A 12,365-nucleotide genomic window follows, 5' to 3' on the forward strand; every position below is an offset into this window, starting at 1 on the left:
AGCACCAAGCTCCAACAGCGCACCGGCCTTAGTGTGTGACAGCTCCACACACCGTGCCTCCCTGGTACTGCAGAGGGCCAGATGTCACTCCCAGTCGCTGGTACTGCTATGGAACAGGAGGCCTAACAGGGGTCGGTCTCTGCCCAGGTACGCACCCTCCATGTGCTCTATAGTGAGGCACGTGGCGCCAGCCAGTCCCCAGAGCCTGGGCCTTCTAGGTCGTGCAACTACTCTTCACCGGAGGGATGTGAGTCCTTTAGAGGATCTCCTGGACCAGTCCACCCTGGAGGCCTTGGAGGCAGCAAGGGTCCTTATAGACTCTTCTCTCTCCCCACCCCAGCATCCTCAAGACGGCACAGGGATGCCTGGTACCGCTCCCCTCCTAGGGTGCCTGGCAAAACAGTACATGAGGTGCAGCAGAGCCATGTGGCGTATGCAGCACCTCTCCCAGCACCAGCTACTGTCACACCAGTGCCGTTAGCACTGACAACGGATCCAGCACTGGATGCGACGCAGATTACCTGCCCGACACTGCTACTGGCACCGCGGCACCTACCATCAGGGATCCTGCCTTGGCCATGCCTCCTATTCCACCTTGGCACCGTGGCAAGCCAGAAGCCATGTCTCAGCACGCTGCAGGACAATCAACATTGGCAATGCCATGGTTCCCTTGGAGTACTTGTCCGACTCCGACGTGGACTCAGCATGGTCTTTGGGGGGATCCAGGTCCTGTTCACAACACTGGTGCCGGCACCATGCCTCTCCATATTGGTACCAACAGTGGGCTCAGCTGATCCCCGTACCAATAGTTCAGCAGACATGGTCGCCCCAAACACCCTCACAGTGGCCCTTTTGAGCCCCATAGGCGTACGCAACTGTCGACATCTTGCATGCAGACACTCCCTCCAGAGTGGCATTGCTGATCAACAAGATGGTAGCCAAGATTTCCGCAGCCTTGTGGCAAACCCCAGTGTCCATCCCGCCCACCGATAAACATGCAGAACAGAGGTATTTTGTCCTTCAGGAGGGTAATGAACACCTCTTCTCCTACCCTCCCCTGGGTTCTTTAGTAGTTCAGGCGGTCAACCAAAGGGAGAGGCAGGAACCGCCTGTGGCCACCCCCTAAGAATAAGGAGGCTAAAAAGACCCGACTTACTGAACAGAAAGGTCTATGCATCCGGGGGCATCTAATACCGAATTGCCAATCAACAAGTCCTTCTGTCCAGATACGCCTACAACACCTGGGCATCAATGAACAAGTTTATGGACTTGCTCCCCAGAGACTCCTGTGCGGAGTATAAGGCCCTTCAAGAAGAGGGGAGAGTAATTTCCCGAACGACGTTACAATGTGGCGGCTGCGGCTTCACGAGTCATGGCCACTGGAGTGATCCTGCCTCGCAGTTCATGGCTCCAGAGTGCCGCTGGAAGTCCAAAACACTTTACTGGATCTCCCTTTTGAAGGCACATTGCTCTTCTCCGAGCAAACTGACCAGCATGGCCTGAAGGACATGAGAGCCACATGAAAGTCCTTGGGTCTACACACACCTGCCACCCAGAGGCGGTCATGTATCAACAGGAATGTTCCTAGACTGCCTCCACAGGGACCATGTCCCGACTTTACCCGACGTAGGGGCAGGGGTAATAATGGCCGGAAGAATAGGCACCGTCCTCACCTAGCCTTGGATTCTAACCAGGGCCCCCCCAATAAGCCTCCTGGGTCTCAACAGGTGTTTTGACGGGACCCCCGAAGACTCCTTGCCAGTCTCCCCGTTACCCTTCCGGGACTGTTTATCCCGATGGGTTCTGGAGATAGTGGAAACGGGTTATGTAATCCTTTTCCACTCGCCCCCTCCTTTCCAACCCCCTACCCTGTCCCTTTTTTAGGGACTCCTCTCACGAGCCTCTGTTACAGGAGGAGGCTTGCCATCTTCTCACCTTGGGGGCAGTGGAATGAGTTTGCCCCCCACCCCTCCTTCCTCCCCGAATTTCAAAACGGGTTTTTATTCCTGCTACTTTCTGGTCCCAAAAGCAAAAGGGGGCCTTTTCTGAGGCCCAGGATTGGGTGCTCTAAATCTCTTCATTGTCAAGACAAAATTCAAAATGGTGACTCTGGCATCCATCATTCCTTCCCTAGCTCCTGGAGACTGGTACACTGCTCTCTACTTAAAAGACACTTATTTTCATGTTTCAATCGCCCCCTTCCACCGAAGGTTTCTGCGATTCACTGTGGGCCAGGACAGCTACCATTTCACAGCCCTTCCCTTTGGTACTTCTACGGCTCCCCGGGTCTTCACCAAATGTATGGTGGTAATGGCCACTGAGCTCAGAAAAAGGCGAGTCCAAGTGTTCCCTTATTTGGACGATTGGCTCCTCCGAGTGGAGTCGGAAACCCAGTTGGCAAACTTTCTCAAGAACCAGGTCTTCTTTTAAACCTGGACAAATCCACCTTAATTCCTACTCAGACAATAGTATTTGTGGGTGCTACCCTGGATTCCCAGTCTCAGAGAGCTTCTCTACCCCGCTCCCGTTTTCTCACACTACAGTTGGCGATCAAGTCACTCCCGAACTTTTCAGTGACCACCGCCTGGGCTTGCATGTGTTTGTTGGGCCTCATGGCTGTCTGCACTTATGTAGTGCAACACACCAGGCTGCTCATGCACCCACTACAGACGTGGCTATTGCGAGTCCACAACCCGGCTGTCCACTCCTGGGACAGAACGTTAACCATTCCCACCCCTGTCCTCCTTGCGCTGGAGTGGTGGACCCATCGAGCGGAAATCTGCACAGGGGTCCCATTCTCCTGGCCAGTTCCATCCATCCGACTGGTCACAGACATGTCGGACATGGGTTAGGGAGCCCACCTGGGAGAGCTGCACACTCAAGGTACATGGTCCCCCCCATGAAACCTCCCTGCATATCAATGTCAGGGAACTCAGGGAGGTCCAACTGGCTTGTGCGGTTTTCCTTCCCCACTTGAGGGGCAAGCCTGTCCTCATCCTGTCAGATAACGCAACAGTGGTGGCGTATATAAACAAGCAGGGCGGGGCTCGTTCACGTCGCCTGTGATCTGTGGCGATCAGCCTATGGGAGCTGATCGGGGCAGATATCCACCCAATGGCCTCCTATATCCCGGGCTCACAAAACGTCCTGGTGGACAGACTGAGCAGATCGTTTGCAAGCCACGAGTAGTCCCTGCATTGGGACGTTGCCCAATCCATCTTCCGCATGTGGGGAGTTCATCACAGGGCAGAACATGAAGTGTCCCCACTACTGCTCCCTCATGGGACAGGGACGGGGTTCCCTAGGGGACACTCTCCTCCTCCACTGGCCGCAAGGCCTGCTGCACGTCTTCTCGCCCTTCCCACTAGTTCACAGGGTCCTGTTGAAAGTGCAGGAGTCCAGGGCATCATTAATTCTAATCACCCCAGCATGGCCCAGGCAACACTGGTTTTCACTCCTCCTCAACCTCTCATGTGAGAGGCCCATAACCCTCCCGCTAGTCCTGGACCTGATATCCCAGGACTTGGGCACGCTTTATCATCGAGACCTACGGTCCCTCCACTTAACAGCGTGGAAGCTCCATGGTTAATGACGGAGGAGCTCCAGTGCTCCCAATGAGTTCAAGAAGTCCTTCTGGGTAGCAGAAACCCTTCCACTAGAACCACGTACCTTGCTAAGTGGAAGCGGTTTTGCTGTTGAGCTTCTCAAAAGGGGGTGCACCTGAAGAGGGTACCAGTCCCCCTGATTCTGGATTACCTGCTGGACCTTAGGCTCCAGCATCTCTCTTTCTTGTCCATTAAGGTCCACCTAGCGGCCATCTCGGCCTCCCACCCAGGAGAAGGGGGGAAAATGGTATTTGCCAACCCAATTGTCAACAGGTTCCTAAAAGGCATGGATAGGTTCTATCCTCATGTCTGGCAACCTGTTCTCCAGTGGGACCTAAACTTGGTGCTAGCCAAACTTATGGGGCCCCCATTCGAACCACTAGCCATGTACTTCCTCCTTCACCTATGATATAAGGTATCCCTCCTAGTTGCTATCACATCCGTGAGGTGGGTGTCTGAGCTTAGGGCACTGACATCAGATCCCCCCTACACAGTATTTTTTAAGGACAAGGTTCTGCTCTGCACTCACTCAGTCTTTCTGCTGAAGGTCATTTCTGCATTCCAAACTTCCCAGGATATTTTCTACCAGCTTTTTACCCAAAACCGTATGTATCAGGGAAAGAGCAAGCTTTACACACATTAGACGTCCGTAGGGAGCTAGCCTTTTATTTAGACAGGACCAAACTGTTCCGAAAATCACCGCAACTTTTTGTAGCTATTGCGGAATGCATGAGAGGCCAACCTGTATCCACTCAGCGGATCGCTTCATGGATAACTGCCTGTATCAGGGAGTGCTACTCCATAACGGGCATTTCAGCCCCAACCCTTAGAGCACACTTGACGAGAGCTGTGGCAGCTTCCATTGCGTTCTCAGCACAGGTTTCCATCCTGGACATCTGTAGGGCTGCCACATGGTCCTTGGTCCACACGTTTGCCAACCACTATGCCCTGTCATATTAGGCCAGAGAGGATGCTGCCCTAAGTAGGGCAGTCCTTAACTCCTCCTTGGTTTCGACATCCAGCCCTCCACTTAGTTATGTTCTGCTTTGGAGTCACCTATATTGGAATGCACATGAGCAATCACTCGAAGAAAGAATGGTTACTTACCTCATAACTGTGATTCTTCAAGATGTGTTGCTCATGTCCATTCCAAATCCCCTCCCGCCACCCTTTATTCGGAATATGCCGGTAAGAAGGAATAGATTGGGTGAGGGGACCACCAGGGGTATATATGGGCCAATATATCTGTGCCACTCCGGGGGCTCTCTAGTAACCCTAAGGGTACTGCTGAGGGAAAAGTCTCAGACGGCGCATGAACACACCTATATTGGAATGGACATGACCAACACATCTCAAAGAATCACAGTTACGAGGTAAGTAACCTTTCTTTTTGTTTAGCCTGTTTCAGCTTTCCTATTTAGACAGAAATTGATGAAAAGGCTATAAATTCTCAACTGTCTCTCCAAAAATAAAATTAAAAAGTATTGTGTGGGAATTGTAAACCCACCTGTTTTAAAAGTCTGAGAAGGTGTGAACTATAATTTTAATTACATCTCACATTAAAATGCTGCTTTGTTAATGATAGTTACATGTTGCAAACTCTATGAGCATACTTCAGTTGAACAGTTGTTACCCTCTCTTATAGTATTGGAAAAAGACTCTCACGGGGAAACTTTTAAATGAGTAAATGCTCTTCCTCCAAAAATCCTGTTGGGATAAACCTTTTGCTACTAATGCATTGGTTTATAATTTTTGTTCCTCTCATGATTGGTGATACCCAAGTTTGACAACTCAGACCATCAGATCTTAAGTTTGTTCTTGTACTTTGACAGAGCTTCGGATCCAAAGCTTTTAATGGGCATGCTAAATTGGGGTGGAATGCTGGGGAGAAAACAAAGCCTCCTTTTTAAAATCTGTTTTTAAATCTTCAGATCTGCATGCAAAAGAAAAAATAATTGAAGACATGCGACTGACGTTAGAGGAACAGGAACAGACCCAACTGGAACAAGATCAAGTGCTAGAGGCCAAATTAGAAGAGACTGAGAGATTAATTTCTGGTAAACTACCTAAAATTAGAGTAGAAGCAAAAACATACTTTTTAGATGTTTAGGAATGATTCTCCATTTTTATCACTGAGTTTTGTAACTATTGTATGACACCAAATCCAAAACAATAATGGAGTTTTTACTTAGGGACTACAGGATTTGGCCTACTGGTGGCATTTCTGCTATATCTTTGCTCTCTCAGTAGTTGTGACTGAGGGACTGTACTAGAAGAGGAGGGCTAATGTGGTAAGAAGTTTGTAATTGATGCAAATCGTGTTATTTCTTGTTCTTGTGTAATTTCTAGAATTAGAAAAATGGAAGCAGAAATATATAGAGCTGGAGAAGAGTAATAGTGAGTTGCTACAAAAAATAAACAAACATGAAGACAAAGACCTAGATGCAGTCAATGGAGAACTAATAAGTCTGCAAGAAAGACTTAAGGTAAATTTTGGTGACTTAGTTTTAATAATAGAGCATTCAATTTAAAGCAGGCAAGCAGCTACATCACCTCTTTTTAAACCAAAGAAGTAGGGAATGCTATAAAAGTACACATGCTAACTGTGTCACACTTGTAAAGGACTTCCTTCTGAAAGGTAAAGTAACGTTGCATAATTAACGACTGTGCAGCAAATGTGACATGTCTAACCAATCCTTATCCTTTTTCCACAAAAGTTAGTTTCTTTTTGGGCTCTGGCTAAACCTCATTTGAAAACTTTCTATATTTTTCAACCTGCTATTTTCTTCCATTAGTTCTCCAATTCATAATTTTTCAAATAACCACAGTTATTTAGAACATGCAAAATCTATCCTTTTAACACTTGATATATGAAGTGTTCACAGTAACTAAAAGGGATGCAAGTCCAAAAAGGCTTAATGCTGTGGAAGGTGTCTATGCCAAACCTCTGCTCTGTCCCATGCTTAGTCCATCAGATTAGAATCTCTTATGATAATGAATTTTTTTGTCTTCTGACCCTTAACCTCCACTTCCTTACGATGATGACCTATGTTTGAAGCCTTGGGTAAGGGTGGTTTTTTAGCAGCAGGCAGCTCTCTGGGAAGGGAGATTGCGGAAGATCAGGCAGTATGACCTTGCAAAGCTGTAAATTGGCCTGGGCTTGTCTGCAAAACTAGAAGTTCTTCTTCGGGTAGTGTCCCTGTGGGTGCTCCACTGTGGGTGTCAGGCTCATCCTGGCGCCGGAGATCTTCTAGCTGTTGTTTGCCAGACTGTGCATGTGCGGTGGCCATCTTGCGGCTTCTCGCGCCATTTCCAGTCACGCGGTCCGGCCCTGCCAGTTCCTCCTAACAGTCTTTGGGTGCAGACTGAGAAACATCTCCCTCTCACGTTGTTCCTCACAGAATCCGAGAGGACAGAATTAAAACATTTGTAAATAGTTATCATCCTGTTAGTTATTGTTAGCGTGTTTTAAAAAAAAAATTATAGTTTTTAGTCTTAGACAGTTTATCGAAATGCCTGGCTCCCCAGGCTTCAAGAACTGTGTGGCATGCAGGGAGTCCATGCCCGCTTCAGACGGACACTCATCTTACATAAGATGCCTCAGAGAGGGGCACATTCCACACAAGTGCTCCCATTGTTCAAAGCTGACTGCTAGGGCACGTAGAGACAGTGAAATGCGGTTCAAACTGTTGCTTTTTGACAAAGCCCTCGGGCCGCAGTCAGACCACCCACCGGAGTCGCCTCGCCACACTTTATCTAAGATGGTACATAAAAAGAAGGCTCCTTCCCAGTCTCACTCCTTGCCACCGACCAGAGTGAGTACAGGTGATAAGCCGGGCACCTCAGAAGTTACGGTGACCTATAGACCGGAGAAGAGAAGCAAGTGCGTAGTGCTTCGGCACCTAGCCCTGCAGAGCGTACTGCACCTCGCCCTAAGTCGACTTCGACGGCGCCGTCTGCACTGACATCCTCAGTACTGAGTCGGTTAGCACCAGTGACCTCACTGCCAGGCATTACGGCACTGAGAGCCCCGGCACCGATTACATCAGCACCCAGCCCGCCGGCACCAACTCCGCCCCCGGCACTGACTCCATCTCCGGTGCTGAGTACGTTGGTACCGAGTGCTTCGACCACTGCTCAATCGGCGACGCCATCCACATCACCAACATGACAGGATATGGCACCGGCCAGGGTGAGGAAGAAGGCGCACAGACTTCCTTCTCCATCTCCCAGCCCTGAAGCAGAACCCTTCTCTCCTGAACCACCATTTCCACCGGTACGTTCGTATTGTTCAACCAACCGCATCTCTGGCTCACAATACCGTGCACCCAGTATGTCGCCTCATCAGAGACGTCATTACTATCATTGCTATAACTCTCCATCACCTCATATTCAAGAGGACACTCCAGATCACCAAGATCTCCCTCCTATTCAGGACCTCTCACTACAGACAACACTACAGAGGTGATCAAGTGTATTCGCCATACCATGACGACCACTGGCACAGGCACTATACTCTGAGAGAGCATTCACTACACTCACCTGCCCATTCGAGAGTCATATCACTGTCACTGGCTCCTTCATCTGATGCACCACATAAGAGCAGGTCCGCTTCTCCACGCATGGACAGATCACCTAAGCCTTCTGGCGACCAACCAGTGGTGACCCAGAACATAGTAGCGGAGAGCACCCATCTCTTAGATATGGAGGACACTCACCACCAGTCCCCGGCAGATGTAGCCTCATCTTCCCCTGATGATGCTGTATTCCAGGGAGATACCTCACCAACTGATGAACTAAAGGACTTCCAAGAGCTTTTTAAAAGGGTTGCCGAGAGCCAGAGAGTCTAATTGGGAGAGGTCTAGCAGAAACAACATCACCTGTTGAGGAACCTGCATCCATCCCACTCGTCAAAAATTGCCCTCCCACTAGATGAGGCGATACTGGAGATAGATAGCCCCCAACCAAACTCCCTTGTATTGGATGCGGCACAGCAAAGAGCTAAGGCACCTCAATATAAAAACTCAGCTGGAGACAAGGACGTTAAGAAGCTTGACTTGTTAGGCAGAAAGGTATATTCTTTTGCCACAGTCACTCTGCATGGCGAACTATTCGGCCTTTCTGGCCAATCATAGTTCTTCTTCGAGTGCTTGCTCATGTCCATTCTGATTAGGTGTACGCGCGCCGCGTGCATGGATTCCGGAGCTTTTTTCCCTTAGCAGTATCCATAGGGCCAGCAGGGAGCCCCTTGGAGTAGTGCCGGTATACCGGTGCATATATATCCCTGCTGGCCCCTTCACCCCCTCAGTTCCTTCTTACCGCCTGTGACGGTAGCTGGAGCATGCTTCAGGCTGATAGCCTATCTCTTAGCAGCTTATTTCTTATCTGTTGTATTATAGTTAAGTAGTTAAGTGTTGTAAATATTTAGTTAGATAGGGGAGCAGTGGAACCCTCCCGCGAGGGGAGGGCATGCCAGGGCCCCAGGGCTTTAAACCCTGTGCTTCCTGCTCCAAACCTATGCCCTGCGGAGATCCCCACTCCGACTGCCTAAAGTGTCTGGGTGAGGCCCATCGAGCTGAAAGCTGCTCTATCTGTAAGAGCTTTAAGCCCCGGACCAAGAAGGAGAGGGACTCCCGGCTGAAACTCCTGCTAATGGAGTCGGCACTGCAGCCTCAGAGCGAGGAGCGGCCTCACTCTGCCCGCAGCACACCGTCGGCGGCACCCCCGTCGGACAACAAGGCACTGAGACACAGATCGCAGTCCCCGGTGCCGAGGGCCTCCAAGAGCTCGAGGGGATGCTCGGCAGAGAGGAGTGCCCAGAAGGTACGCCCTAAGGAGAGGCACCTTTCTTCTAAGTCCTCCAAAAAGAGGCGCAGCCCGGACAAGGGCAAGAGCCCGGGGCAGCCCGTGGGGCTAGGAGAGGTCCGTCGGCCCTCCACCCCAGAAACTTTTGAGGTGGCTCGGGACCTCATTCACATGGCTGTGGATGAAGGAGAGGGCCCGGTGCCGCAGGAGCGGACCATGCCGGCACCGGCCTTAAGTGCCCCCCAGCAGGCTATGGCCGGGTCGTGGGACCCTCTGGGCGAAGGGCAGGCCTCGGCCCAGCAGCAGTTTTTCCTGGTGCCAGGAAGAACACCGGCACCAGAGCCGGGACGAACGCCGGCACCGACCCCGGGCCCCTTCCCAACGGCACCGGGAGCGAGTGCGCTTGCGGCGCCAACGGCACCGACACCGGTGCAGGGTCCGGTGCCGCAGACGGCCCCCTGGGCGGTGCAGGGCCCCGCACCGTACTATGCGCCATCTGCGGTGCCACAGCAGGCGCCCCGCACGGCACCGACGCTGATGCCTCTCCTGGCTCCAATCCCTGCTCACACCTTGGGAGCGCCAACCCAGCAGCAGGGCGCGGTGCCGCTGCACACGACGGCACTGGAGGGTTATTTACCGGCCTATCAGATGCAGCTGGGCACGGTACCGCTACAGCAAGGACCTCCACTTATGCCCCCACCGGCACCGCATGCAGTGCACAGGGGCAAGCCATCGGCCATGGCAGCGCAGCGAAAGGTGCAGGCTTCATCGGCCCCTCCCTGGTCAGCATCAGAGTACTCTTCGGAGTCTGAGGCCGAATCGGTGGCATCGGCCAGGTCATCATACAGGTCACGGCCCTGTCATAGGTCTCGCTCATCGGTCAGATCCTCTCACCGGGAGCCGGTGGACCAGCAGCAGCGGCAGGGGCAACCTCAGTGGGCATTCTGGACGCCCTGGGCATACCACCAGGCCCAGGGGCCTCCCCCTACGGGGCCGGCGGCAGGGTTGTCCTGAAGGAGCAGCACCCCATCTGGCACCCCTTTGCCAGCCCCCCCGCCTGGAGACCGCTCGTCTATAGCGGCAATGCCAAGACCCCTGGCTATTGGTCAGGAGCAGGGGGCTATGCCCCAGCCGGGCTCAACCTATATGGACATCTCTGCCCAGGGGGAACCAGGGGCACAGTTTGGCGAGGAGGAGGCGGTTCCCTTGAGGGAGTTCTCGTCATCTTCACCAGATGAGGCCCTGGCTGACCCCGCGCCCCAGCCCCCGTCGATGGACTCCAGGGCGCACCAGGAGTTGCTCCAAAGACTGGCGGTCAATCTTACGGTCCAGCACGAGGAGGTTCACGAGGACCTAGATCCTATGGTGGACATCATAGAGGCAGCGGGCCCTGGTCGAGTGGCGCTCCCACTGAATAAAACGGTGGACAAACTGTCCAAAACTCTGTGGCAGACGCAGGCTTCTATCGCACTGACCCAGAAGGGGGTCGAGAGAAGGTACTACGTACCCCAGGCGGGGGACAAGCATCTTTTTAACCACCCGGCTCCAGGATCCATAGTGGTCCAAGCCGCAGGGCAGAAGGAGCACCAAGGGCCTCCAGGTCCTACTCTGAAGGAGCCCAGGAGATTGGACCTACTTGGCCGGAAGGCCTACGCCACGGGGGGCCTCCAGCTACGTATAGCTAACCAGCAACTAATGCTGGGGCGTTATGCCTTTAACACATGGGCCTCTATGCAGAAATTTGCCAGCCAGCTTCCTCCTGAATCCCGCCAGGAATTCGGGGCCCTGATGGACGAGGGACGAGCAGTGGCACGTACCTCTCTCCAGGCAGCCCTGGACGCGGCCGATTCGGCAGCCCGCACTATGGCCACAGGGGTTGTTATGAGGCGTAGTGTGTGGCTGCAGGTGTCTGGCATCCCACCCAACGTGCAGACCACCATTCAGGACCTGCCTTTTGAGGGGCCGGCCTTATTCTCAGAGCAGACTGATTCCAAGCTTCATAGTTTGAAGGACTCAAGAGCGACCCTGAAGTCGCTAGGGATACATACCCCGGCGCCTCAGAAGCGCTCCTTCCAGACTAGACCCTACCCTAGAAGGGGGCAAAACAATGATAGGGGTCGCAGGAGGGGCCGTAACAATAGCCGCCCTGACCTCTTCAGAGGCAGGCGTAGGGGCCCTCAGTCAGACTCCGAGAGGCTCAGGCCAGTCACCCGGTCACCAAACTAAGCCATCATTTTGAAGGTACACCAGAGAGCAGAGTACCAGTAGCACCTACCTGTCCACCCTTTGGGGACTGTCTTTCCCTCTTTTACCAGGAATGGTTAAAGATCACGTCGGACCGTTGGGTCCTAGACCTGGTGAAGCAGGGTTATACTATCCCCTTCCTTTCCTACCCTGCCTCCCACCCTCCTTCCCCTTCCCTTTTCAGGGACCCTTCTCACGAGACACTCCTTCGGCAGGAGGTGTCCAACCTGTTGGCGCTAGGGGCCATAGAAAGAGTGCCCCCAGACGTAAGGGGAAAGGGTTTCTACTCCCGCTACTTCCTAGTACCCAAGGCGAAAGGGGGTATGCGTCCCATACTAGACCTCTGAAACCTGAACACCTTTATAAGGAAGGCAAAGTTCAGGATGGTGACGCTGGCCTGCATCATCCCATCGCTCAGAAAGGGGGACTGGTACGCTGCTCTCGATTTGAAGGATGCGTACTTCCACATTTCAATTTTTCCAAGTCACAGAAAATTCCTACGGTTCACGGTGGGACAGGACCACTTTCAGTTCACGGTCCTCCCGTTTGGACTGTGTACAGCCCCAAGAGTCTTTACCAAATGTATGACGGTGGTAGCCGCGTTTCTGCGGCGACACAGAATCCAAGTGTTTCCATATCTGGACGATTGGCTCATAAGGGGCAAGTCTCGAGAACAGGTGTTGGATCATGTCTCAAGGGCCAGGGTTTTGT

At 52.4% G+C, this 12,365-nt stretch overlaps 1 protein-coding gene across 2 annotated transcripts in view; it reads left to right on the forward strand.

The window, feature by feature from the left end:
* KIF20B (kinesin family member 20B) overlaps positions 1 to 12,365 on the forward strand; it is a 109,999-nt gene that overhangs the window by 64,828 nt on the left and 32,806 nt on the right. For both annotated transcript variants that reach the window (XM_075935118.2, XM_075935117.2), the window contains 2 exons: positions 5,537 to 5,662; positions 5,955 to 6,091. In XM_075935118.2, coding sequence (XP_075791233.2) covers positions 5,537 to 5,662; positions 5,955 to 6,091 — 263 coding nt within the window. The remainder of the gene's footprint in view (positions 1 to 5,536; positions 5,663 to 5,954; positions 6,092 to 12,365) is intronic.

This window comes from Pelodiscus sinensis, chromosome 8, assembly GCF_052426305.1.
Source record: "Pelodiscus sinensis isolate ZL-2025 chromosome 8, ASM5242630v1, whole genome shotgun sequence".
Lineage (NCBI taxonomy): Eukaryota > Metazoa > Chordata > Testudines > Trionychidae > Pelodiscus > Pelodiscus sinensis.